This window comes from Oncorhynchus masou, chromosome 33 (genome assembly GCF_036934945.1).
Source record: "Oncorhynchus masou masou isolate Uvic2021 chromosome 33, UVic_Omas_1.1, whole genome shotgun sequence".
Lineage (NCBI taxonomy): Eukaryota > Metazoa > Chordata > Actinopteri > Salmoniformes > Salmonidae > Oncorhynchus > Oncorhynchus masou.
Window position 1 is genome coordinate 11,004,700 of NC_088244.1, and position 26,039 is coordinate 11,030,738.

The window sequence follows — 26,039 nt, forward strand, 5'->3', positions numbered from 1 at the left end:
CCGAACCATGGTAGCAAAGCTTTTGAATAAAAAAAAAACACTTCCATGTTATTTTTCAGGCTTTCTGAACCAGCATGCCCTCATTATTCTATTATTTTCATCAAGTGCCCAATCAGACTACCAACGTCTTTGGTGTTTCTCACTGGAACATACTTGTCAGGTCTCGAAAGGACCTGCCCTGCTCTTGACACCAAAGGCCCCGCTAATGGAAAAGATTTAGCATGAACCAACGTACATGTTAATGATACTGTGAACATGTCACCTCATTGTCAATGTAAAAATAAAATGCTCCATTTTACATCAATTAGGGGAGGATATTATATATTTATTCATTTAACCTTCATTTAACTCAAGGCAAGTCAGTTAAGAGCAAATTCTTATTTACAATGACAGCCAGATGACGCTGGGACAATTGTGCGCCGTCCGATGGGACTCCCAATCACAGCCGGTTGTGATACAGCCTGGAATCAAACCAGGGTGTCTGTAGTGACGCCTCTTGCACTGAGATGCAGTGCCTTAGACCGCTGCGCCACTCGGGAGCACCGATATATGTTGCTGTTTATGATACATCTTTGAGGTGGTTTTTATCCTCAAACATCTCCTCTGCACTTTTTTCCTCATACAATAGTCATTATAATGATATGGTATTTACCTTCTTTCTTGTGATTGTTGCATATTTGCATCCCCGTCAGTCTCTGAGGTCGTAGATACTGTGCCTGTGAGGCTCTGTAGCATGTTGGCTCTGTAGCAGGTGGGCTCTGTAGCAGGTGGGCTCTGTAGCAGGTGGGCTCTGGTAGAATAAATTGTCCTCTAAATGGTGTGATCTAGCTATCAATAGCATGAATTATGAGCCTGTTTCATCCTGTTTGTTTTGCTTTAAGCACCAGCAATGGGAAGGGAGTGAGTCTCCGCTGCATTCCCCTAATTGAGAAATCAGTGCTTTAGTTATGCCTGCTCTGAACACTTTTTAGACTCCCAAAGTAATCTACAGAGAATGTTTCAGTGCCATCATGTGAAAAGTATGCTTTGGTGTTCTCCGGCTAATGCACTTACCTCAAATATGATGGCACGAATTCAACCATGGCCTCAACATGCAATTGATATACTCTATGTTTATGGAGTGAGCTCTGAACCAGCCGTAATCCTTCATGGCTAATAAGACCATTCCAGATGACCCTGTCTGTTTCTTCAATCACGCAAGTCTGACCTTAAATCTGACACCAGGATGCAGAATACAGTACATATCTTCCTAGTGCGATAATCACAATGATGAAATGAAGTGTGGTTTACAGAAAACATCATTTATGTTCACTAATATAGACTCGCTGTTCATTACTGTGTATGTTTAAGAAGGAAAAAGGCCCTTATTCAAAGGTAATTTTGCTGAAGTCGGTAGAATTTTGAAACTTAATTAAATTAAACTGGAAAGCCTTCATCATTAAGGGAAAATGATTTTCACTCTGTCACCAGAAGGGAGCCAGTATTGATGACAAAGCCAATTCTACTCGTCATAGTCTACACCAAGGTTTTTCTCAAACTCTGTCCTGGGCAAAAACCAAAACGTGCACCCGGGGTGGGTGTGAAAACCCTGAATTGCATCCTCAACTTACAGTATAGTATTTGTTCTCTTAATTTCAGGGCGGCAGGTAGCCTAGTGGTTGGAATGTTGGACTGGATCGAAGGTAAAAGTCAGTTGTTCTGCCCCTGAACAGGCAGTTAACCCACTGTTCCTAGGCCTTCATTGAAAATACAAATTTGTTATTAACTGACTTGCCAGGTTAAATAAAGGTAAAATAAAAATGTTTGACAGATGGTTAAACTGCTGCAGAGAACTACAGCTGATCCTTGCCAAAGTATAATTGAATCTTTATTAGTTTATTCTGAATAAACACAAATTATTTAAGAAAAATATTCTCCAAACCCATCATCTTTGAAACATAGTAAGCCTACAATAAAATGAACTTGGTTACAATATGTGTATCTTTCATATAGATCCCTTCAACAGACACTTCACAATTTACAGTTATATCTGAACAAATGGAAGCTATTCCTTCTGGTCACTGTCACTCTATCAATCCATTTGTTCAGCTATAACTGTTGTTTCCATTAAGAGCTAAGGATAAGTCTTAAAAGGTAGCGCTATTTTCAAATGGGGTTTTTTCTATCCAGTGATGGGTTTTTTTTTGTTGTTTTTTTTAAGTAAGATTACCTCACTGCCTCGCCTGCAGCCCAGAGACATGTCTGACAGAACCAGGCCAGTTTGTCTCCACTTGCTAGTTTCAGACCCAGTGGAACCATGGCCTGAGGAAAATCAATTCACGACTGGCAGAGATAAGCTGCATTGTATGGCCCAACACAAAAGCTTCCCCCCGTTTACACACAACCACTAATCTCCTCAAAGCTGCCTGCCTTTCACTTGAAAAAGAAGGCTAGAAAATACATTATATTACCTCCAGAAATACATAGTTACTTCCAGAAATACATTATATTACCTCCAGAAATACATGGTTACTTCCAGAAATACATTATACTACCTCCAGAAATAGATGATGTTACCTCCAGAAATACATTATGTTACCTCCAGAAATACATTATGTTACTTCCAGAAATACATTATACTACCTCCAGAAATACATTATACTACCTCCAGAAATACATTATACTACCTCCAGAAATACATGATGTTACCTCCAGAAATACATTATACTACCTCCAAAAATACATGATGTTACCTCCAGAAATACATTATACTACCTCCAGATATACATGATGTTACTTCCAGAAATACATTATATTACCTCCAGAAATACATGATGTTACCTCCAGAAATACATTATACTACCTCCAGAAATACATTATGTCACCTCCAGAAATACATGATGTTACTTCCAGAAATACATTATACTACCTCCAGAAATACATTATGTTACTTCCAGAAATACATTATACTACCTCCAGAAATAGATGATGTTACCTCCAGAAATACATTATGTTACTTCCAGAAATACATTATACTACCTCCAGAAATACATTATACTACCTCCAGAAATAGATGATGTTACCTCCAGAAATACATTATGTTACCTCCAGAAATACATTATGTTACTTCCAGAAATACATTATACTACCCCCAGAAATACATGATGTTACCTCCAGAAATACATTATACTACCTCCAGAAATACATGATGTTACCTCCAGAAATACATTATACTACCTCCAGAAATACATTATACTACCTCCAGAAATACATTATGTTACTTCCAGAAATACATTATACTACCTCCAGAAATACATTATGTTACCTCCAGAAATACATTATACTACCTCCAGAAATACATTATACTACCTCCAGAAATACATTATACTACCTCCAGAAATACATTATGTTACTTCCAGAAATACATTATACTACCTCCAGAAATACATTATATTACCTCCAGAAATACATTATACTACCTCCAGAAATACATTAAACTACCTCCAGAAATACATTATACTACCTCCAGAAATACATTATGTTACTTCCAGAAATACATTATACTACCTCCAGAAATACATTATATTACCTCCAGAAATACATTATACTACCTCCAGAAATACATTAAACTACCTCCAGAAATACATTATACTACCTCCAGAAATACATGTTACTTCCAGAAATACATGATGTTACTTCCAGAAATATATTATACTACCTCCAGAAATACATTATGTTACTTCCAGAAATACATTATACTAACTCCAGAAATACATTATACTACCTCCAGAAATACATTATACTACCTCCAGAAATACATGATGTTACCTCCAGAAATACATTATACTACCTCCAGAAATACATTATACTACCTCCAGAAATACATGATGTTACTTCCAGAAATACATTATACTACCTCCAGAAATACATGATGTTACCTCCAGAAATACATGATGTTACCTCCAGAAATACATTATACTACCTCCAGAAATACATTGTTACCTCCAGAAATACATGATGTTACTTCCAGAAATACATTATACTACCTCCAGAAATACATTATGTTACTTACAGGCAACAACCTGTATACTGCGTGTTTCTGAACCCGAGGCTTTGAATACTGCCATTAACTCACGTATCGGATTTGGTTTACTTATTGAACAAATGTAACACCTCATTGGACTGTGAAGAACATCGCTGGCCTTCTAAAACCATTTCACAAAATGCTGTCATTAAATAAGGCATTTCCGATTAATGGCTGAAAAACAAGACTGGAAAAGGTTAACTGTAGTTTATATGTATATATATATATATATGTATATATATATATATATAGTTTCTATGTCTGTTTGATGGATAGAAGTGAGGATGGTCTCAAGTTGAGTTTTGTTTTTGTAGTGTGACAAGCGATGTGATTGGGGGAAGTTAATTCAGTGGCCCTGCCCAGGAAGCTGCTGAGCCATAATTACATAAATTATTTATTTAACCTTTATTTACCTAGGCAAGTCAGTTAAGAACAAATTCTTATTTTCAATGACGGCCTCGGAACAGTTGGTTAACTAACCTTGTTCAGGGGCAAAACGACTGATTTTTTACCTTGTCATCTCGGGGATTTTGATCTTGCAAACCTTTTCTCGGGGATTTTGATCTTGCAAAAGTTCTAACTTTGGACTAGTGCCCCCAGTACCAACTGGACCCTATAGAGATGTAACCCCAGTACCAACTGGACCCTATAGAGATGTAACCCAAGTACCAACTGGACCCTATAGAGATGTAACCTCAGTACCAGAACCAACTGGAGCCTATAGAGATGTAACCTCAGTACCAACTGGACCCTATAGAGATGTAACCCCAGTACCAACTGGACCCTATAGAGATGTAACCTCAGTACCAGAACCAACTGGACCCTATAGAGATGTAACCCCAGAACCAACTGGACCCTACAGAGATATAACCCCAGTACCAACTGGACCCTATAGAGATGTAACCCCAGAACCAACTGGACCCTATAGAGATATAACCCCAGTACCAAGTGGACCCTATAGAGATATAACCCCAGTACCAACTGGACCATATAGAGATGTAACCCCAGAACCAACTGGACCCTATAGAGATATAACCCCAGTACCAAGTGGACCCTATAGAGATATAACCCTAGTACCAACTGGACCATATAAAGATGTAACACCAGAACCAACTGGACCCTATAGAGATATAACCCCAGTACCAAGTGGACCCTATAGAGATATAACCCCAGTACCAACTGGACCATATAGAGATGTAACCCCAGAACCAACTGGACCCTATAGAGATATAACCCCAGTACCAACTGGACCCTATAGAGATGTAAGGGCATTTGGAGCCTGGTGTTAACAGGTTCAGTTCAGCCTTTCAGCACCCACACTGGTGCATTCCCTGCTTGACTTACCCCCAGATATTTCCCAGGACAGCTGCACAAAGATTTACACTTTCACACTCACTAACACACACACACACGCATGCCCACACACATGCACGTGTGTGCACAGACACCCACAGACATGTGCGCATACACTTACACACAACACAGCCGATGTCCCTGGACTGATGAGGAATTAGGAGGTGCTGGTTGTTTACTCAGCTCTGATATATTTAGGTGAGGTATGGATGGATAAAGGTGAGGTATGGATGGATAAAGTTGAGGTATGGATGGATAAAGGTGAGGTATGGATGGATAAAGATGAGGTATGGATGGATAAAGGTGAGGTATGGATGGATAAAGGTGAGGTATGTATGGATAAAGATGAGGTATGGATGGATAAAGGTGAGGTATGGATGGATAAAGGTGAGGTATGGATGGATAAAGATGAGGTATGGATGGATAAAGATGAGGTATGGATGGATAAAGGTGAGGTATGGATGGATAAAGGTGAGGTATGGATGGATGGATGGATAAAGGTGAGGTATGGATGGATAAAGGTGAGGTATGGATGGATAAAGGTGAGGTATGGATGGATAAAGGTGAGGTATGGATGGATGGATAAAGGTGAGGTATGGATGGATAAAGGTGAGGTATGGATGGATAAAGGTGAGGTATGGATGGATAAAGGTGAGGTATGGATGGATGGATAAAGGTAAGGTATGGATGGATAAAGGTGAGGTATGGATGGATAAAGGTGAGGTATGGATGGATAAAGGTGAGGTATGGATGGATAAAGGTGAGGTATGGATGGATAAAGATGAGGTATGGATGGATAAAGGTGAGGTATGGATGGATAAAGGTGAGGTATGGATGGATAAAGGTGAGGTATGGATGGATAAAGGTGAGGTATGGATGGATAAAGGTGAGGTATGGATGGATGGATAAAGGTGAGGTATGGATGGATGGATAAATGTGAGGTATGGATGGATAAAGGTGAGGTATGGATGGATAAAGGTGAGGTATGGATGGATAAAGGTGAGGTATGGATGGATAAAGGTGAGGTATGGATGGATGGATAAAGGTGAGGTATGGATGGATAAAGGTGAGGTATGGATGGATGGATAAAGGTGAGGTATGGATGGATAAAGGTGAGGTATGGATGGATAAAGGTGAGGTATGGATGGATAAAGGTGAGGTATGGATGGATAAAGGTGAGGTATGGATGGATAAAGGTGAGGTATGGATGGATAAAGTGAGGTATGGATGGATAAAGATGAGGTATGGATGGATAAAGGTGAGGTATGGATGGATAAAGGTGAGGTATGGATGGATAAAGGTGAGGTATGGATGGATAAAGGTGAGGTATGGATGGATAAAGATGAGGTATGGATGGATAACCATTTGTCACATATGATGCTTCCATTAAGACTTAACAGTTCAACAGGAACCTTCAGTTGCGACCGTATTTCCATCTTGGGTGTCAAACTGGAGCTGCTCTCTCTCTCTCTGAATCTACTCAGAGATGATTTAATGTGGTCTGGAATAAGTTCTCCTTTTAATGCTAAATTCAGGGCCCTCTCTTGCTGTTAGTCTGCCCTCATTCTTCCATCGCCTCCTTATGAACACTCATAAGTGTTCTGGCCATGGATCGATGTGGCTGATCAGCGATATTCTCTCAGGGTTGCTGCTGGCTAAGTGCTCTGAGTGTTGCTGCTAATTAAAACACAGGCAGTAAAAACCACCACCCCTCCTTCACCTGACAGACACATAGTAGCCGCAGCAACCCACTCTCTCTCTCTCTTTCTCTCTCTTTCTCTCTCTTTCTCTCTCTCTCTCTCTCTCTCTCTCTCTCTCTCTCTCTCTCTCTCTCTCTCTTTCTTTCTCTCTCTCTCTCTCTCTCTCTCTCTCTTTCTTTCTTTCTCTGTCTCCCACTTTCTCTCTCTCTCTCTTTCTCTGTCTTTCTCTGTCTCTCTCTCTCTCTCTCACTCTGTCTCTCTGTCTCTCTCTCTGTCTCTGTCTCTCTCTCACCCTGTCTCTATCTATCTCTCTCTCTCTCTGTGTCTCTCTCTCTCTCTCTCTCTCTCTCTCTCTCTCTCTCTCGCAATCGCTCTCTCTGCAAAAAGACAGATTAACTCAAAGCCTGGTCTGTAAAAAAAAAAAAAAATGGCACAATGTCTCCCTGACCTCACTCACAGCTATGGAATCTAGTGGCCAGGCTGGGCTAATGGGTTGTTACACAGAGATGAAATGTTTTTCATTGTACAGTGTAGTGTATATTATAGCATTATGGTTTCCACTGCACCGTGCCAGCAGTCATGCTTAACTCAGTTTGAACTGATGAGCCAGGTCATAAACCACAGTTAGTCTTTATTAATAGTTCCCTATGAAGGCTGGTCAAACTCTGACTGATGTTGGGCTTTATGCACCTCCAGTACTGGTATGATGATTGAATCATGGTGTTATGTGTGTTTCTACCTCCAGTACTGGTATGATGGGGACGAGATGGGAGACCTGCCTGTTGACTTCTCTATCGTCTGGGATGGAGACTTCTTCATCGACAAGCCTCCCACCATGAAAGGTATGTTGTTTTATCATATTCAGAGTCATACATTCGTCATGATAGTGTTGCTGCTAAATAATGTCAATGAAAAATCCAAGACTGACACAACTGGCACACAACAGGGAAACAACAGCCTCACCGGTGTGTTGCCTGAGGCTTTGGGCTGGTCAAATATGTTGTCATCCCTCGCTGAGTCCTCTAGTGTTATTTGAGTGTTCAGTCCACTTCCTGTACAGTGCTGGGGGCTGGCTACCACAGTCAATCTTATTCGGTGGTATAATTCAGTCGCAAATGTGGATTAAGCCTTTGCAGTTATTTTCTTGTTGTCTTCAAAACTGTAACATTTTCTAACTTTTTTGTGGGCGATAAAGTCACAGAACTAAATGTACCGTGTTTTGTATCAAGACACCTTGTATAACTGCAAGTCAGGCACAAACAGGGGTTGTCAATACTTCTCTTAAAAGTGTTTTATCTCACTGGTTTGATCAGGCCGCTGTGAAAGAGACCCATAGCTCTCGTAAGACCCGTAACAGTCAGCCGGCAGATAGCATCTCTCTGCTGGGCGATTGGCTCTGCGCGAAGATGAGAGGAGATAGCTAGCCATGTGGCTAGCAGCACAGTGTTTTATGTTCTCCCACTGAACAGGTCAATAACTCTGTGTACCGTCTTCACCTTTACATCTGAGGTGGTGCATAGGAGCAGTGTGCGAGGCTGAGCCAAGGATAGAGGGAGATTAACGGCTCAGGACCTGGGAGTGAGCCATGCAGCACAAACAGACAGCACAGTGCAGCGCCCCTCGCCTCTCTGTCTCAGACTCCACCTTTGCCCAGTGTTAACCCTCCGTGTTTGTCTGTCTGTCTGTCTGTCCCTGTGTCCGTCTGTCTATCTGCGCTCAGCCCTGCTATATAAGTGCGAGGCCCAGAGGGACAGCTGTGGCCTGTGTCTGAAGGCCAGCACAGCGTTTGAGTGTGGCTGGTGCCTGGACAACAAGAAGTGTCTCCTGAGGCAGCACTGCCAGACGCCGGAGCAGAACTGGATGCACCCCGGCAGGCACAATGTCCGCTGCAGCCACCCCCGCATCACCAAGGTGAGGCTGGAGCACAGAGAGCTGTGTATTTATACTTCTGTATGGTTGCATTTAAGTCGGTGGCCTAGAGCCGCTGAACCCAGGCACTCTGCTGTGTGTGAACACGGGGAGATTGCTTTTCCTTGATCTTGACCCTGTTTCCATGGAAAGATCCGCCCGCTGACGGGGCCCAAAGAGGGGGGCACGCGAGTGACGATCGAGGGCGAGAACCTCGGGCTGCAGGTGCGGGAGATCGCCCACGTCCAGGTGGCTGGGGTTCGCTGTAACCCTGTGACCTCCGAGTACATCAGCGCTGAGAGGTGAGTGTGGTGCCTTTGTCGATAGGATTTCACTTGAATGGTTTTCAGGTAGATGAAAGATGCTGTACTTTATCATATGTTTCTTAACTCTACACTATTAGAAAACAGGGTCATTCGGCTGTCCCCATAGGAGAACCCTTTGTGGTTCTACCTGGGGAAAAAACGGTTTTTGAAAGGGTTCTCATATGGGGACAGCCGAAGGACCATTTAAGGTTCTAGATTGCACCTTTTCTTCTAAGAGTGTATTTCATTTGAACGTTAGACATTATAAGCAATGAGCCGTTGATTGACAGCTGACTGTGTGTATGTTCCTCAGGATTGTGTGTGACATGGCCGAAGCGCTGCTGCCCCACTCTCCAGGCGGTCCGGTGGAGCTGTGTATCGGGGTGTGCAGTGCAGAGTACCGCACCCAATCTTCCCAGACTTACTCCTTCGTGGTGCGTATGACCTCGCATGACCCCATCTTTTCCTAGACCGATGACTGTGCAGAAAGTCTGTCCGTTCTCTCCCCGGGGAGGAGGGATACAAGCCAAATGTCGTGGTTCTATGTAGCCCCGGGAACTACCTAGCCTTATGCTGCAATACAGAGATGAGGAAAGTGTTGTGCGAGAAAGTGTGGCCGATGTGATGTACAGTAATTACCCAGCTATTCCGACAGAGCATTAAGCAGCAGTGAAACAGGAATGTGGTGTCAGTCTATTATCTCCTCAGCCTGGGCACAGAGCAGCTCACTGAAATGAATGGGCTTGCCCTTAAACCACCAATCAATAATAGTTTAATTCCAGCAGATGCCAAGATGCTCCCAGCCAAATGAATACATGTGCACCGAGAAACTATGTAGCTAATTACAGGAAAAAGGAGAGTCTTACTCATGTCACTGTGCTGCTGATTACAAAAATACATACTAAAACTTGCTCGGCTGGGGTGCAGTGTGTGAGCAGCAATTACTAGAAATATAATGGGAATCGGTTTGTTGTACAGTAGCTTTTCAGAAAAAAACTGTATAATTGTTTTGTGTGCTGCTGGGTGTAAAGAGTGAGTTTCCTCCCTCTCTCAGACCCCCAGCTTCAACCATGTGCACCCGGAGAAGGGCCCCATGTCCGGGGGGACCCGGCTGACGATATCAGGCCATCATCTGGACGCTGGTAGCACCGTCACTGTGTTCATCGCCCAGGAGGAGTGTCTGTTTGTTAAGTGAGTAGTCAGTCAGCTTGACCCCACCTCGAAGGAATGGACTGTGGTAGTATAGTAGTGTAATCTGTTCTATCACACCCTGTCTGCACATTACCTGTCTATTTTTAAGTTAAATTAAAACAGCATCATAACAGGGTGACAGCATGACATTTTCTTAAGTGTTGTTTCAGACAGTGAATGAACTCTGTGACACAATATGACACATCTTCTGTCTATCCGGCCACAGGAGGACCAACAGGGACATTGTGTGTGTGACACCGTCGTCCCTGTCTGGCTCAGGGCCTGCGTCAATCAAATTGTTAATCGACAAAGCTGAGGTCACCAGCAGTGACACACGCTACATCTACACAGAGGACCCCACCATCTCCAGCATCGAGCCCAGCTGGAGTATAGTGAAGTGAGCAGCCAAGCCTCCTCTCCCCTCCACTCCCCCCCTCCCCAACTCCTGACTCCTCCCCTCCCGACTCCTCCTCTCCCATCCTCTTCTCCTCTCATCCCCTCCTCTCCTCCCCTCCCCACTCCTCCCCTGCTATCCACCCCCTCCTACCATCCCCACTCCTCCTCCCCTCCCCACTCCTCCTCACTCCTCCACCTGCTATCCACCCCCTCCTACCCTCCCCACTCCTCCTCTCCCCCCTCCCTCCCCTCCTCCCCTCCCCACTCCTCCTCACTCCTCCCCTGCTAGCCACCCCCTCCTACCCCCCACTCCTCCTCTCCCCTCCTCCCCTCCTCACTCCTCCCCTGCTATCCACCCCCCTCCTACCCTCCCCACTCCTCCTCTCCCCTCCCCACTCCCCCTCCCCACCCCACTCCTCCCCTGCTATCCCCTCCTCACCACTCCTCCTCTCCTCCCCTCCTCACTCCTCCCCTGCTATCCACCCCCTCCTACCCTCCCCACTCCTCCTCTCCCCTCCCCACTCCCCCTCCCCACCCCACTCCTCCCCTGCTATCCCCTCCTCACCACTCCTCCTCTCCCCTCCTCCTCACTCCTCCCCTGCTATCCACCCCCTCCTACCCTCCCCACTCCTCCTCTCCCCTCTCCCCCTCCCCACTCCTCCTCACTCCTCCCCTGCTAGCCACCCCCTCCTACCCCCCACTCCTCCTCTCCCCTCCTCCCCTCCTCACTCCTCCCCTGCTATCCACCCCCTCCTACCCTCCCCACTCCTCCTCTCCCCTCCCCACTCCCCCTCCCCACCCCACTCCTCCCCTGCTATCCCCTCCTCACCACTCCTCCTCTCCCCTCCTCCTCACTCCTCCCCTGCTATCCACCCCCTCCTACTCTCCCCACTCCTCCTCACTCCTCCCCTGCTAGCCACCCCCCTCCTACCCCCACTCCTCCTCTCCCCTCCTCCCCCCCTCCTCACTCCTCCCCTGCTATCCACCCCCTCCTACCCTCCCCACTCCTCCTCTCCCCTCTCCCCTCCTCCCCTGCTAGCCACCCCCTCCTACCCCCACTCCTCCTCTCCCCTCCTCCCCTCCTCACTCCTCCCCTGCTATCCACCCCCTCCTACCCTCCCCACTCCTCCTCTCCCCTCCCCACTCCCCCTCCCCACCCCACTCCTCCCCTGCTATCCCCTCCTCACCACTCCTCCTCTCCTCCCCTCCTCACTCCTCCCCTGCTATCCACCCCCTCCTACCCTCCCCACTCCTCCTCTCCCCTCCCCACTCCCCCTCCCCACCCCACTCCTCCCCTGCTATCCCCTCCTCACCACTCCTCCTCTCCCCTCCTCCTCACTCCTCCCCTGCTATCCACCCCCCTCCTACCCTCCCCACTCCTCCTCTCCCCTCCCCACTCCTCCTCACTCCTCCCCTGCTAGCCACCCCCCTCCTACCCCCCACTCCTCCTCTCCCCTCCTCCCCTCCTCACTCCTCCCCTGCTATCCACCCCCTCCTACCCTCCCCCCCACTCCTCCTCTCCCCTCCCCACTCCCCCTCCCCACCCCACTCCTCCCCTGCTATCCCCTCCTCACCACTCCTCCTCTCCCCTCCTCCTCACTCCTCCCCTGCTATCCACCCCCTCCTACTCTCCCCACTCCTCCTCACTCCTCCCCTGCTAGCCACCCCCCTCCTACCCCCCACTCCTCCTCTCCCCTCCTCCCCTCCTCACTCCTCCCCTGCTATCCACCCCCCTCCTACCCTCCCCACTCCTCCTCTCCCCTCCCCTCTCCCCCTCCCCACCCCCCTCCTCCCCTGCTATCCCCTCCTCACCACTCCTCCTCTCCCCTCCTCCTCACTCCTCCCCTGCTATCCACCCCCTCCTACTCTCCCCACTCCTCCTCACTCCTCCCCTGCTAGCCACCCCCTCCTACCCCCCACTCCTCCTCTCCCCTCCTCCCCTCCTCACTCCTCCCCTGCTATCCACCCCCTCCTACCCTCCCCACTCCTCCTCTCCCCTCCCCACTCCCCCTCCCCACCCCACTCCTCCCCTGCTATCCCCTCCTCACCACTCCTCCTCTCCCCTCCTCCTCACTCCTCCCCTGCTATCCACCCCCTCCTACCCTCCCCACTCCTCCTCACTCCTCCCCTGCTAGCCACCCCCTCCTACCCCCCACTCCTCCTCTCCCCTCCTACCCTCCCCTCCTCACTCCTCCCCTGCTATCCACCCCCCTCCTACCCTCCCCACTCCTCCCCTCCCCACTCCTCCCCTCCTCCTCACTATACACCCGTCTCCTCTCCTCCCAGCCAACAGGCTGCAGGCTGGAACCTCTCAGCACATGACCAATGCCCTGGGAGATTCCTGAGGAGAAACTCAGCTCAGACATCCATTACTGCCTGTAATGCCTCAAGAACACTCTGAGATTACAACATGAGCCCCAAAGCCACACTGAGACGCCCACACTGTCCCATTGTAGCCATTTCACCATGACACTAAAGCACAATAGACAGTATGGGGGATGATGTATCTAATGTATGTCCCATCCTAATCCATGGGACCCTTGAGGGGACTGTAGGCTCCCTCTTTTTCTGAATCTCAACAGTACTGTAAGATAAATCATACAAACAACATGCTGTAGACAAAAACACTAAAAGTCAGCTCTGTTACACAGAAGTTCTTATTTCATTCCCTCCCTGTTGTCTCTCTGCCCATGTCACCAGTGTGCAATAACTCTCGTCTTAACCTCTCCACCATCATGTTTCTGCTTGTGTTTCAGTGGTAGCACCTTGATCACCGTCACAGGTACCAACCTGCTCACCATCCAGGAGCCCAAAGTCCGTGCCAAGTATGCAGGAATACAGACTACTAATGTAAGTGTTCCCAATATGAACATTCCATGTTTGCACTGTACCGCTGTGACTGTTACAAATGGTTAACCTGTATAATAGCAACTAGCATCAAGGACTTACGCAGTACGCTTTTGTTGCTGTAAACATTGTCAGTATTGTGGTTTTACACAGACGTTTTTCTCGTACTTGTTCCTGGTTTGACCCTCCTCTTTTATCTTCCTGTCCAGGTGTGCACAGTGGTGAATGACTCTGTGATGACCTGTCTGGCCCCGGGCATCATTTACACCAAGCACCAGGCCCCAGAGTCAGGCCTGCACCCCGACGAGTACGGCTTCATCCTGGATCACGTGGCTGCGCTGCTCGTCCTCAACGGGACACCTTTCACCTACTATCCCAACCCCACCTTCGAAACACTAGGGAACTCTGGGATAATGGAGGTCAAGCCCGGCTCTCCCATTATCCTCAAAGTAAGTAGATTCCTTGTTTGGTTTAATTTTCTGTTACTTTTGTCTGTTGAGAGGAAGGAGGATAAAGCTCTAGAGAAGCAAGAGAGGTCATGTGAGACAGAACCAGTGCAGAGACAACTTCCTTTCCCTACACATCTATGTACAAAGTCCCTGAGCTGAGGATAGAATTACAAGTCCGGATTGATAATACTCTAAAGACCCATACACTTTATTGTGTGTGTGTGCTTGTGTCTGATAAATGTGATTATTGTCCAACAGAATGTTACTTTTGAAAACAAACAACATGTTTCTTCTGAAAACAGGGAAAGAATTTGATTCCCCCTGCTCCGGGCAACTTCCGGCTGAACTACAGCGTGATGATTGGTGAAACGCCCTGTCTGTTAACTGTCTCGGAGTCTCAGCTGCTCTGTGATTCGCCAGACCTGACCGGGGAGCAGAGAGTCGTGGTAAGACCAGATGTCCCGCCCAACGTTTACAGTAGTTTGTGTATTTTATGTCAACAATAGCTTCGTGTGAGAAATCTTTCATAGCCAAACTGCTTTGGCCATAATCCAGTCTTGTTACTTCTCTAAATATATTTGACATGTAGTTAAAACACTTTTATCTGTGCTATTTGGAAACATGCCTGACTTAGAAATGACATCTATGATCAATTCTATAATAGCTGTGTGGCCGTTTGTTACTTGAATGCTAATCCACCAAATGTAAAAGTCAAAGGGTCATCATTCATTATGATCACGGAGGCCCGTTGATACAAGCAACTTCCCATGTCATCGAAGTATCTGTTGACTTCGCTGCTTTGGCGCATCATCATCAACGCCAAACAGGACTAGCTCTCTTTATTACGTCTCAGTGCACAACGATTTCAGCTGTGGCCTTGAGCAGTAGAGGTGAAAAAGAATCATCTTGGATTGATGAAATGCAATCTTTCTTTCTTTTTATGGACAGACAACCGTTGGCAAGAGCAGGTGATTTAATTGGCAAAGGGCAGTCTGGTCAATCTGATTATTGGAAGTGTCATACGTATTTATCCATGTATTCCTATACAGTGCCAGCTGTCAAGACAACCACGGCTCAAAATGATTAGAAGTAGGTAGATTTAGTCCAGAGTGTGGCAGCTTGTTTACCTTTTGTATCAAAGGTCCTGATCTTATGGTATTGACGTGACACTAACACGCCTGGACGAGGTAACTGACTGTTGATTCAGTGAAACGCTCAGACTTTAATTTAATCCGATCAATAGAGTCAACTGTGGAGAGGAGGGAGCATTTACAAATCAAAGCTGAGATGAAAGAGAGGGGGAGAGAGAGAGGTGATGGGTGAGGTGGAGTGATCTCCCTCCCAGGGGCAGGGAGATATGGAGACACACACGGCACAGTGAGAAGGCTGAGCCAGCTGTGTTAATGACCTGACACATAGCACAGTGACGGACAGACACACAGACAGCAGAGTGGCATTCTCCCTGTTCCCTTCCATCTAAACCACTCAATAATTAAAGCACACAGCCAGGAGGGGAATGGGGCGGTAAAGGTGAAACTCGTTAGCCAAACCTGTTGGAAGTCATCTGTAATTGGCCTGAAGTTTAAAAAGGAGATGTCAAAACTAAAAAGTTTGTGTAACAGTACTGTAACTCTGAGTCTGAGCTACATACAGTGGGCCTTCAGAAAGTATTCACACCACTTGGCTTTTTCCACATTGCGTTGTTTTACATTTTGAATTCAGGCTGTAACACAACAGAATGTGGAATAGGTCGAGGGGTATGAATACTTTCTGAAGGTACTGTAGCAACCTGGGGGTAAATAGTTACCTGGGATGGTGTAGGATCGATTCCTTTCTGAAGGCTCACTGTAGTAATGAAATCCTTTATATGACAGAGCCCAATTTTTCCATCTCAGTAGCTAGGTTTCCATTCAATTGGCAACAGATTGTCATGTGAAGATAAAAACATCTGCCTAAAAACAATATGATGTCTCCATCAAATTGACTGTAGTGCACGTCAAAATTCCTAAAAGAAAATAAATACAAGTTAAATGGATTTCCATCGCATTTTCGACTCTACGGATGGTTTTCTCACCCCAAACAATGTGTTATATAGCGAGTGTGCCCACTCTGGTACTGGCAGGTGTGCTCAAGACAACAGTATGCAGGGTGCAGGTTGAGCGCTGTTGGCGAGAGCGTATCGTCTACATGATGACATTATGGATAAAAGAGCGAGGTCATTTGTATTTGTCGAACGGCAGACGAGCGCGGATGATCATGTCACCAGAATAAGACCCTCCATATTTATTGGGAAGGAGCGTCAAGCTCATCACCGTGCGCTTTCACCACCCTGTGAAGTTCATCCTAACTTATTTCATCTGTAGCCTAATAAACGGCATGCGTAGTGGGAGGAACACACAACAAGTTTACTTTGATGTGATGGATATTATATCAATATTTGCACATAAAAGCGTTTCCACTGACATTTCTCACATAATCCATTTTACAGACACAAAACGATCCCACCTTGTCGGGTGTATTTTGTTTTGTCGACATTTGGAAAGTTTCCTGGAAAAGGTTCTGTTTCCATCAGATCTGTCATGATTTTTTTTATCCGACATGCACTTTACTCGCATAAAAGGTTGGATGTGTTCCTCCTCCAGATCATGGTGGGTGGTTTGGAGTACTCCCCAGGAACACTGCACATCTACTCCGACAGCATCCTTACCTTACCGGCCATCATCGGGATCGGAGCGGGAGGAGGGGTGCTTCTCATCGCCATCATCGCCGTGCTCATCGCCTACAAGAGGAAGACCCGGGACGCTGACCGCACCCTGAAACGCCTGCAGCTGCAGATGGACAACCTGGAGTCCAGAGTGGCCCTGGAGTGTAAAGAAGGTAGGAGCACCGGTCACTATGACCTCCTCCTTCTCCTATTGCCCTCCTATCCTGTCATATCATATCCTATTTCCCTCCTATTATATCCTATTTCTCTCCTATCCTATCATATCCTATTTCTCTCCTCTCATATCCTGTCATATCATATCCTATTTCCCTCCTATTATATCCTATTTCTCTCCTATCCTATCCTATCCTATCATATCCTATTTCTCTCCTCTCCTATCCTGTCATATCATATCCTATTTCCCTCCTATTATATCCTATTTCTCTCCTATCCTATCATATCCTATTTCTCTCCTCTCATATCCTGTCATATCATATCCTATTTCCCTCCTATTATATCCTATTTCTCTCCTATCCTATCATATCCTATTTCTCTCCTCTCATATCCTGTCATATCATATCCTATTTCCCTCCTATTATATCCTATTTCTCTCCTCTCCTATCCTATCCTATCATATCCTATTTCTCTCCTCTCCTATCCTGTCATATCATATCCTATTTCCCTCCGATTATATCCTATTTCTCTCCTATCATATCCTATCATATCCTATTTCCCTCCTATTATATCCTATTTCCCTCCTATCATATCCTATCATATCCTATTTCCCTCCTATTATATCCTATTTCCCTCCTATCATATCCTATTTCCCTCCTATTATATCCTATTTCTCTCCTATCCTATCATATCCTATTTCTCTCCTCTCATATCCTGTCATATCATATCCTATTTCCCTCCTATTATATCCTATTTCTCTCCTATCCTATCATATCCTATTTCTCTCCTCTCATATCCTGTCATATCATATCCTATTTCCCTCCTATTATATCCTATTTCTCTCCTCTCCTATCCTATCCTATCATATCCTATTTCTCTCCTCTCCTATCCTGTCATATCATATCCTATTTCCCTCCGATTATATCCTATTTCTCTCCTATCATATCCTATCATATCCTATTTCCCTCCTATTATATCCTATTTCCCTCCTATCATATCCTATCATATCCTATTTCCCTCCTATTATATCCTATTTCTCTCCTCTCCTATCCTATCCTATCCTATCATATCCTATTTCTCTCCTCTCCTATCCTGTCATATCATATCCTATTTCCCTCCTATTATATCCTATTTCTCTCCTATCCTATCATATCCTATTTCTCTCCTCTCATATCCTGTCATATCATATCCTATTTCCCTCCTATTATATCCTATTTCTCTCCTATCCTATCATATCCTATTTCTCTCCTCTCATATCCTGTCATATCATATCCTATTTCCCTCCTATTATATCCTATTTCTCTCCTATCCTATCATATCCTATTTCTCTCCTCTCATATCCTGTCATATCATATCCTATTTCCCTCCTATTATATCCTATTTCTCTCCTATCCTATCATATCCTATTTCTCTCCTCTCATATCCTGTCATATCATATCCTATTTCCCTCCTATTATATCCTATTTCTCTCCTCTCCTATCCTATTATATCCTATTTCTCTCCTCTCCTATCCTATCCTATCCTATCATATCCTATTTCTCTCCTCTCCTATCCTGTCATATCATATCCTATTTCCCTCCGATTATATCCTATTTCTCTCCTATCATATCCTATTTCCCTCCTATTATATCCTATTTCCCTCCTATCATATCCTATCATATCCTATTTCCCTCCTATTATATCCTATTTCTCTCCTATCACATCATATTTCCCTCCTATTATATCCTATTTCTCTCCTATCACATCCTATTTCCCTCCTATCATATCCTATTTCTCTCCTCTCCTATCCTATCATATCCTATCACATCCTATTTCCCTCCTATTATATCCTATTTCTCTCCTATCATATCCTATTTCTCTCCTATCCTATCCTATCCTATCCTATCTAACCTCTTTGCCAAGCCATCATTGTAAATAATAATGTTTGATTTAATTAAAAATAAAGGTAAAATAACCTTTTCACCGTGGCCATTTAAAAACAGTTCTATGTTTATCTGAATGCTCTTTGCACATACATTTCTGTCACTGAAATGACACCAGCACTGCTCATGGCTTTTTCGTCAAGCAAAGATTGCTTCATGGAAGTGAGCTGAAACATTGACTGGCAGGGTATTTTGATATGCTCTTATCAGAGAGCTGCGTGTGCTTCTGAAGATTAGTGTGTTATCAGCATTGGCCTGCTCTGAACAGTTGTTGCTATCGTGTTGCTCTTATAGTAGGTACAGTACAAGTCAATCACTCTACATTCTTTACAATATATTTCCTGAGATGTTACTCTGACTCTGTAGAAGGTAACCAGGCAACCACAGAACTGACTGTGTAGAGCAGGAGTGGGCATCTCCAGTCCTCGAGGGCCTGATTGGTCTCACACTTCTTCTCCATCACTAGCAAACACAGCTGATGAATCACATTGCATTCTAAACTGAAGATCATGATTAGGTGATTATTGGAGTCAGGTGTGTTAGCTGGGGCAAACCGGTGACACCAATCAGGCCCTCGAGGACTGGAATTACCCACCCCTGATGTACAGTATGAGGATGACCAAAATATTCTGTCCATTACTCGGTAGAGGGCAGTCAAGTCTTATAAGCATGTATCCATGTATTCCTATACTGTGCCAGCTGTCAAGACAATCACGGCTCAAAATGATTAGAAGCGGGCAGATTTAGTCCAGAGTGTGGCAGTTTATGGTATTGACTTGACACTAACACGCCTGGACAAGGTAACTGACTGTTGATTGTGGTAATTTTGTCGAACCACATCCTGTCAGGTGCCGCACAAAATGGCCTTTCTGTGTTCTTCCTGACCATGTGCTTCTCCTGCGTTTCTCTGGGATTGGATTAAAATGGCCATTTTTGTATCTTATGCTTCTGTCAACATAGCATTCGCTGAGCTACAGACAGACATCCAGGAGCTGACCAATGACATGGACGGAGTGAAGATCCCCTTCCTGGAGTACCGTACCTACACCATGAGAGTCATGTTCCCCGGCATCGAGGAGCACCCCGTCCTCAAGGAGCTGGATGTAAGTGTAAGAAAACTAAACTAGAGTACTTGTTCACTTCACTGCCTTGTGCTTCTGACTTCACTCGTGTTGTCTTGGTAACTCAGTAGAGTATGCTTTCCTGAGGTTCACTTGTGTTGTCTTGTTAACTCAGTAAAGTATGCTTTCCTGAGCTTCACTTGTGTTGTCTTGGTAACTCAGTAAAGTATGCTTTCCTGAGCTTCACTTGTGTTGTCTTGGTAACTCAGTAGAGTATGCTTTCCTGAGGTTCACTTGTGTTGTCTTGTTAACTCAGTAAAGTATGCTTTCCTGAGCTTCACTTGTGTTGTCTTGGTAACTCAGTAAAGTATGCTTTCCTGAGGTTCACTTGTGTTGTCTTGGTAACTCAGTAAAGTATGCTTTCCTGAGGTTCACTTGTGTTGTACTGTAACTCAGTAAAGTATGCTTTCCTGAGGTTCACTTGTGTTGTCTTGGTAACTCACTGCCAAAAAAAGAAGGGAATAAAACTAAAGCGATAGATCCTGTTTTTTAAAAACGAGTCAGTAGCCAGCAGCTCTTAGTGCCGAGCTTCAGAGAAACCTCTTTTCTTTTTTTCTCAACCTTATTTCTTTTTCATTTCAACCTGAGGCTGAGTCAACCCAGGAGCTCCACCAGCCCTCCATAGACTACTTGTCTAGAGACTGCCGCAGAAATGTTTTGAAAATAGTCAGCATAGAGGAATATTTGAAGTCACTACAGCCACGTTTAAGGTGCTCCATGTAATCCTCAAACTAATAACAAACCATTTTCTTTCTCCCTTTTTCTCTTTACACATTTCTCCGTCTCCTCTCTCCCCACCCCTATTCTCTCTCCCCTCCCCTATTATCTCTCCACTCTCCTCTTTCCTCTCGTCTCCCCTCTCCCCCTTTTTCTCTTTACACTTTCCTCCCCTCTCTCCCTTCTCCTCTCTCATCTCCCCTCTCTCTCTCCTCTATCCTTTCTCGCCTCCCCTATTCTCTCGTCTCCTCTCTCCCCTCCCTTATTCTCTCTCCCCTCCCTCTCTTCTCCCCTCTCCCTCTCTCACCTCTCCTCTCCCCTCTCCTCTCTTCTCTCCTCTCCCTCTCTCCCCTCCCCTCTCCTCTCCTCTCTCCCCTCACTTATTCTCTCTCCCCTCTCTTCTCCCCTCTCCCTCTCTCCCCTCCCCTCTCCTCTCCTCTCTCCCCTCCCTTATTCTCTCCTCTCCCCTCTCTTCTACCCTCTCCCCTCTCCCTCTCTCCCCTCCCCTCTATTCTCCCCTCTCCCTCTCTTCTACCCTCTCCCTCTCTCCCCTCCCCTCACTTCTCCCCTCTCTTCTCCCCTATCTTCTCCCCTCCCCTCTCTTCTCCCCTCTCCCTCTCTCCCCTCCCCTCACTTCTCCCCTCTCTTCTCCCCTATCTTCTCCCCTCCCCTCTCTTCTCCCCTCTCCCTCTCTCCCCTCCCTTATTCTCTTCCCTCTCTTCTCCCCTCTCCCTCTCTCCCCTCCCTTATTCTCTTCCCTCTCTTCTCCCCTCTCCCTCTCTCCCCTCCCTTATTCTCTCCCCTCTCTTCTCCCCTCTCTTCTCTCCCCTCTCTTCTCCCCTCTCCCCTCTCCCTCTCTCCCCTCCCTTATTATCTCCCCTCTCTTCTCCCCTCTCCCTCTCTCCCCTCTCTTCTCCCCCTCTTCTCTTCCCTCTCTTCTCCCCTCTCCCCTCCCCTCTCCCTCTCTCCCCTCCCTTATTCTCTCCCCTCTCTTCTCTCCCCTCTATTCTCCCCTCTCCCCTCTCCCTCTCTCCCCTCCCTTATTATCTCTCTTCTCCCCTCTCCCCTCTCCCTCTCTCCCCTCCCTTATTCTCTCCCCTCTCTTCTCCCCTCTCCCTCTCCCCTCCCTTATTATCTCCCCTCTCTTCTCCCCTCTCCCTCTCTCCCCTCCCTTATTCTCTCCCCTCTCTTCTCTCCCCTCTATTCTCCCCTCTCCCCTCTCCCTCTCTCCCCTCCCTTATTCTCTCCCCTCTCTTCCCCCTCTCCCTCTCCCCTCCCTTATTATCTCCCCTCTCTTCTCCCCTCTCCCTCTCTCCCCTCCCTTATTCTCTCCCCTCTCTTCTCTCCCCTCTATTCTCCCCTCTCCCTCTCTCCCCTCCCTTATTATCTCTCTTCTCCCCTCTCCCTCTCTGCCCTCCCTTATTCTCTCCCCTCTCTTCTCCCCTCTCCCTCTCTCCCCTCCCTTATTATCTCTCTTCTCCCCTCTCCCTCTCTGCCCTCCCTTATTCTCTCCCCTGTCCCTCTCTCCCCTGTCCCTCTCTCCACTTAATAACCCTTTGGACCTCCTGTGTGTATTCCCACCTCTGTGTCCCCCTCCCCCTCCTCAGTCCCCGGCCAATGTGGAGAAAGCCCTACGTCTGTTCAGCCAGCTGCTGCACAGTAAGATGTTTCTGCTGACCTTCATCCACACCCTGGAGGCCCAGAGGTCCTTCTCCATGCGGGACCGAGGAAATGTGGCCTCTCTGCTCATGGCCGCTCTGCAGGGCCGCATGGAGTACGCCACCGTGGTACTTAAACAGTTGCTGGCTGACCTCATAGAGAAGAACCTGGAGAATCGCAACCATCCTAAACTGCTGCTCCGACGGTGAGGATATTTTAAAGATATACACACTACCGGTATAAAAGTTTTAGAACACCCGCTCAGTTTTTCTTTAATTGTACTATTTTCTACATTGTAGAATAATAGCAAAGACATCAAAACTATGAAATAACACATATGGAATCATGGAGTAACCAAAAACATGTTAAACAAATCAAAATATATTTTATATTTGAGATTCTTCAAAAGGCCTTTCAAGAACTTTGAAAGCTTCTTCAAGTGCAGAGGTATATTAAACCCATGCTGCAGAGGTATATTAAACCCATGCTGCAGAGGTATATTAAACCCATGCTGCAGAGGTATATTAAACCCATGCTGCAGAGGTATATTAAACCCATGCTGCAGAGGTATATTAAACCCATGCTGCAGAGGTATATTAAACCCATGCTGCAGAGGTATATTATGTGATCTGGAGGCAGCGGTATAGATCACTACACCACCCTAGGCAGCGGTATAGATCACTACACCACCCTAGGCAGCGGTATAGATCACTACACCACCCTAGGCAGCGGTATAGATCACTACACCACCCTAGGCAGCGGTATAGATCACTACACCACCCTAGGCAGCGGTATAGATCACTACACCACCCTAGGCAGCGGTATAGATCACTACACCACCCTAGGCAGCGGTATAGATCACTACACCACCCTAGGCAGCGGTATAGATCACTACACCACCCTAGGCAGCGGTATAGATCACTACACCACCCTAGGCAGCGGTATAGATCACTACACCACCCTAGGCAGCGGTATAGATCACTACACCACCCTAGGCAGCGGTATAGATCACTACACCACCCTAGGCAGCGGTATAGATCACTACACCATCCTAGGCAGCGCTATAGATCACTACACCACCCTAGGCAGCGGTATAGATCACTACACCATCCTAGGCAGCGGTATAGATCACTACACCACCCTAGGCAGCGGTATAGATCACTACACCACCCTAGGCAGCGGTATAGATCACTACACCACCCTAGGCAGCGGTATAGATCACTACACCATCCTAGGCAGCGCTATAGATCACTACACCACCCTAGGCAGCGCTATAGATCACTACACCACCCTAGGCAGCGGTATAGATCACTACACCATCCTAGGCAGCGGTATAGATCACTACACCACCCTAGGCAGCGGTATAGATCACTACACCACCCTAGGCAGCGGTATAGATCACTACACCACCCTAGGCAGCGCTATAGATCACTACACCATCCTAGGCAGCGCTATAGATCACTACACCACCCTAGGCAGCGGTATAGATCACTACACCACCCTAGGCAGCGCTATAGATCACTACACCACCCTAGGCCACACAGTGAGGCTACTTACTTGTAGAGACACAGGCTGAGGGCTCTCCTCTCACTCCCTCACTAGAACCTTGCTCTACTCATACACACGTTGTTGAATATGACCGGTGTCTCATCTCTCCTGAAGGACGGAGTCGGTGGCTGAGAAGATGCTCACCAACTGGTTTACGTTCCTGCTGCATCGCTTCCTCAAGGTACGGCACTTTTAATGGTGCTCAGATAGTTTTTTTTAACATAGGGTTAATTGAAGTTCAGAGCACATAGATTCAGATACTTAGCAGAAGATTGATGCTTGTGATTTAGTCCCAAAAGGCCTGTTGTTTGGCTGAAACACCAGCAGGCCCATAGCAACAGTGTGTACGTAGTGTGTTCTGTACCCGTTCTAATTTTGTTCCCAGAAATTCTGTGAAATGATCGTTAATTGCTATTATTAGTGTAATGTCTGAGTTGTAATTATATTTCTGAGGTGGGGTTATTTGGCTAATCATGGTCCTAGTAATATTTATTCTCACCCTGTGTGACCGCAGCACACAGCACGGCCACAGTGTGAACCATATCGGAGAATCACCCTGGGGGGCAGTTGTGGTAATTTTGTCTAACCACATCCTGTCAGGTGCTCCCCACCACCCAAAATGGCCTTTCTGTGTTCTTCCTGACCATAAGCTTCTCCTGTGTTACTCTGGGATTGGATTAAAATGGCCATTCACGTTAAGGACAAGAACATCAGGCCCATTGTGAGTTCAGGCCTGAAATGCCTCTTGGAATGTAGCTCTGGATGGCCACCAATTATATTGAAGTTACATCAGTGCAGATGTTAAAGTGTTCTGGCCATCTTCCCAGCCTCCCCAAGTAATTACCCTGAAATGTTTCCACAAGCCCTACTTAAACCTCTATTCTGGATTGGCTTCCACATGTTTATATTCAGCTTGCATAGCATATTCATCTTTCATAGGCAGGGTTGTCACTAAATTAACAAAAATATATATTTTAATGTGGGTTTTCATTACCTGAGGGTAGATATTATTGGTGAAGATAATGGTTGTAGAGTTTCTTAAATAACAAATGTAATGCCTTGTTAAGATTTATGACGTTCTCAAAACCGAAGAAAATATCAAGGTAGCATGTTCAACATAAATCCCTGAAGTGAACGACAAATTATTGAGGATTTAATCTCATTGGACATGGTCTGGAAAAATATAGAATCTACTTATTTGTTACTGTCGTTTGACTGGTTTGCTTGGGGGGGAATATATACGGCTGTGATTATAATCGAAGAGAATTCTCTTGGTAGATAATGCGGTCGACATTTGATTGCGAGGAATTCTAAATCAGGTGAACAGAAGGATTTGAGTTCCTGTATGTTTCTGACACCACGTCTCGTTAGCCATAAGGCATACGCCCCGCCCCTCTTCTTACCAGAAAGATGTTTGTTTCTGTCGGCGCGATGCGTTATTTATTTGAAACTGGAATCCATACATCCTGAGGCTGCATTCATTGTAGCTGGGGATTTCAACAAGGCTAAGGGATTTTAACAAGGCTAATCTGAAAACAAGACTCCCTAAATTGTATCAGCATATCGATTGCGCTACCAGGGCTGGCAAAACCTTGGATCATTGTTATTCTAACTTCCGCAACTCATATAAGGCCCTGCCCCGCCCTCCTTTCGGAAAAGCTGACCACGACTCCATTTTGCTGATCCCTGCCTACAGACAGAAACTAAAACAAGAAGCTCCCACGCTGAGGTCTGTCCAACGCTGGTCCGACCAAGCTGATTCCACACTCCAAGACTGCTTCCATCACGTGGACTGGGATATGTTTCGTATTGCGTCAGACAACAACATTGACGAATACGCTGATTTGGTGTGCAAGTTCATTAGAACGTGCGTTGAAGATGTCATTCCCATAGCAACGATTAAAACATTCCCTAAACAGAAACCGTGGATTGATGGCAGCATTCGTGTGAAACTGAAAGCGCAAACCACTGCTTTTAATCAG

At 46.0% G+C, this 26,039-nt stretch overlaps 1 protein-coding gene across 2 annotated transcripts in view; it reads left to right on the plus strand.

Annotated features, from left to right (window-relative positions):
• LOC135527818 (plexin A3-like) overlaps window positions 1-26,039 on the plus strand; it is a 195,709-nt gene that overhangs the window by 147,052 nt on the left and 22,618 nt on the right. The window contains exons 11-23 of one of the 2 annotated variants that reach the window (XM_064956417.1): window positions 7,862-7,958; window positions 8,837-9,027; window positions 9,178-9,326; window positions 9,643-9,763; window positions 10,384-10,520; window positions 10,747-10,917; window positions 13,673-13,766; window positions 13,973-14,212; window positions 14,515-14,658; window positions 16,855-17,089; window positions 19,973-20,121; window positions 22,458-22,714; window positions 24,172-24,238. In XM_064956417.1, coding sequence (XP_064812489.1) covers window positions 7,862-7,958; window positions 8,837-9,027; window positions 9,178-9,326; window positions 9,643-9,763; window positions 10,384-10,520; window positions 10,747-10,917; window positions 13,673-13,766; window positions 13,973-14,212; window positions 14,515-14,658; window positions 16,855-17,089; window positions 19,973-20,121; window positions 22,458-22,714; window positions 24,172-24,238 — 2,052 coding nt within the window. The remainder of the gene's footprint in view (window positions 1-7,861; window positions 7,959-8,836; window positions 9,028-9,177; window positions 9,327-9,642; window positions 9,764-10,383; window positions 10,521-10,746; window positions 10,918-13,672; window positions 13,767-13,972; window positions 14,213-14,514; window positions 14,659-16,854; window positions 17,090-19,972; window positions 20,122-22,457; window positions 22,715-24,171; window positions 24,239-26,039) is intronic. The other variant, XM_064956419.1, reaches the window with a different exon arrangement.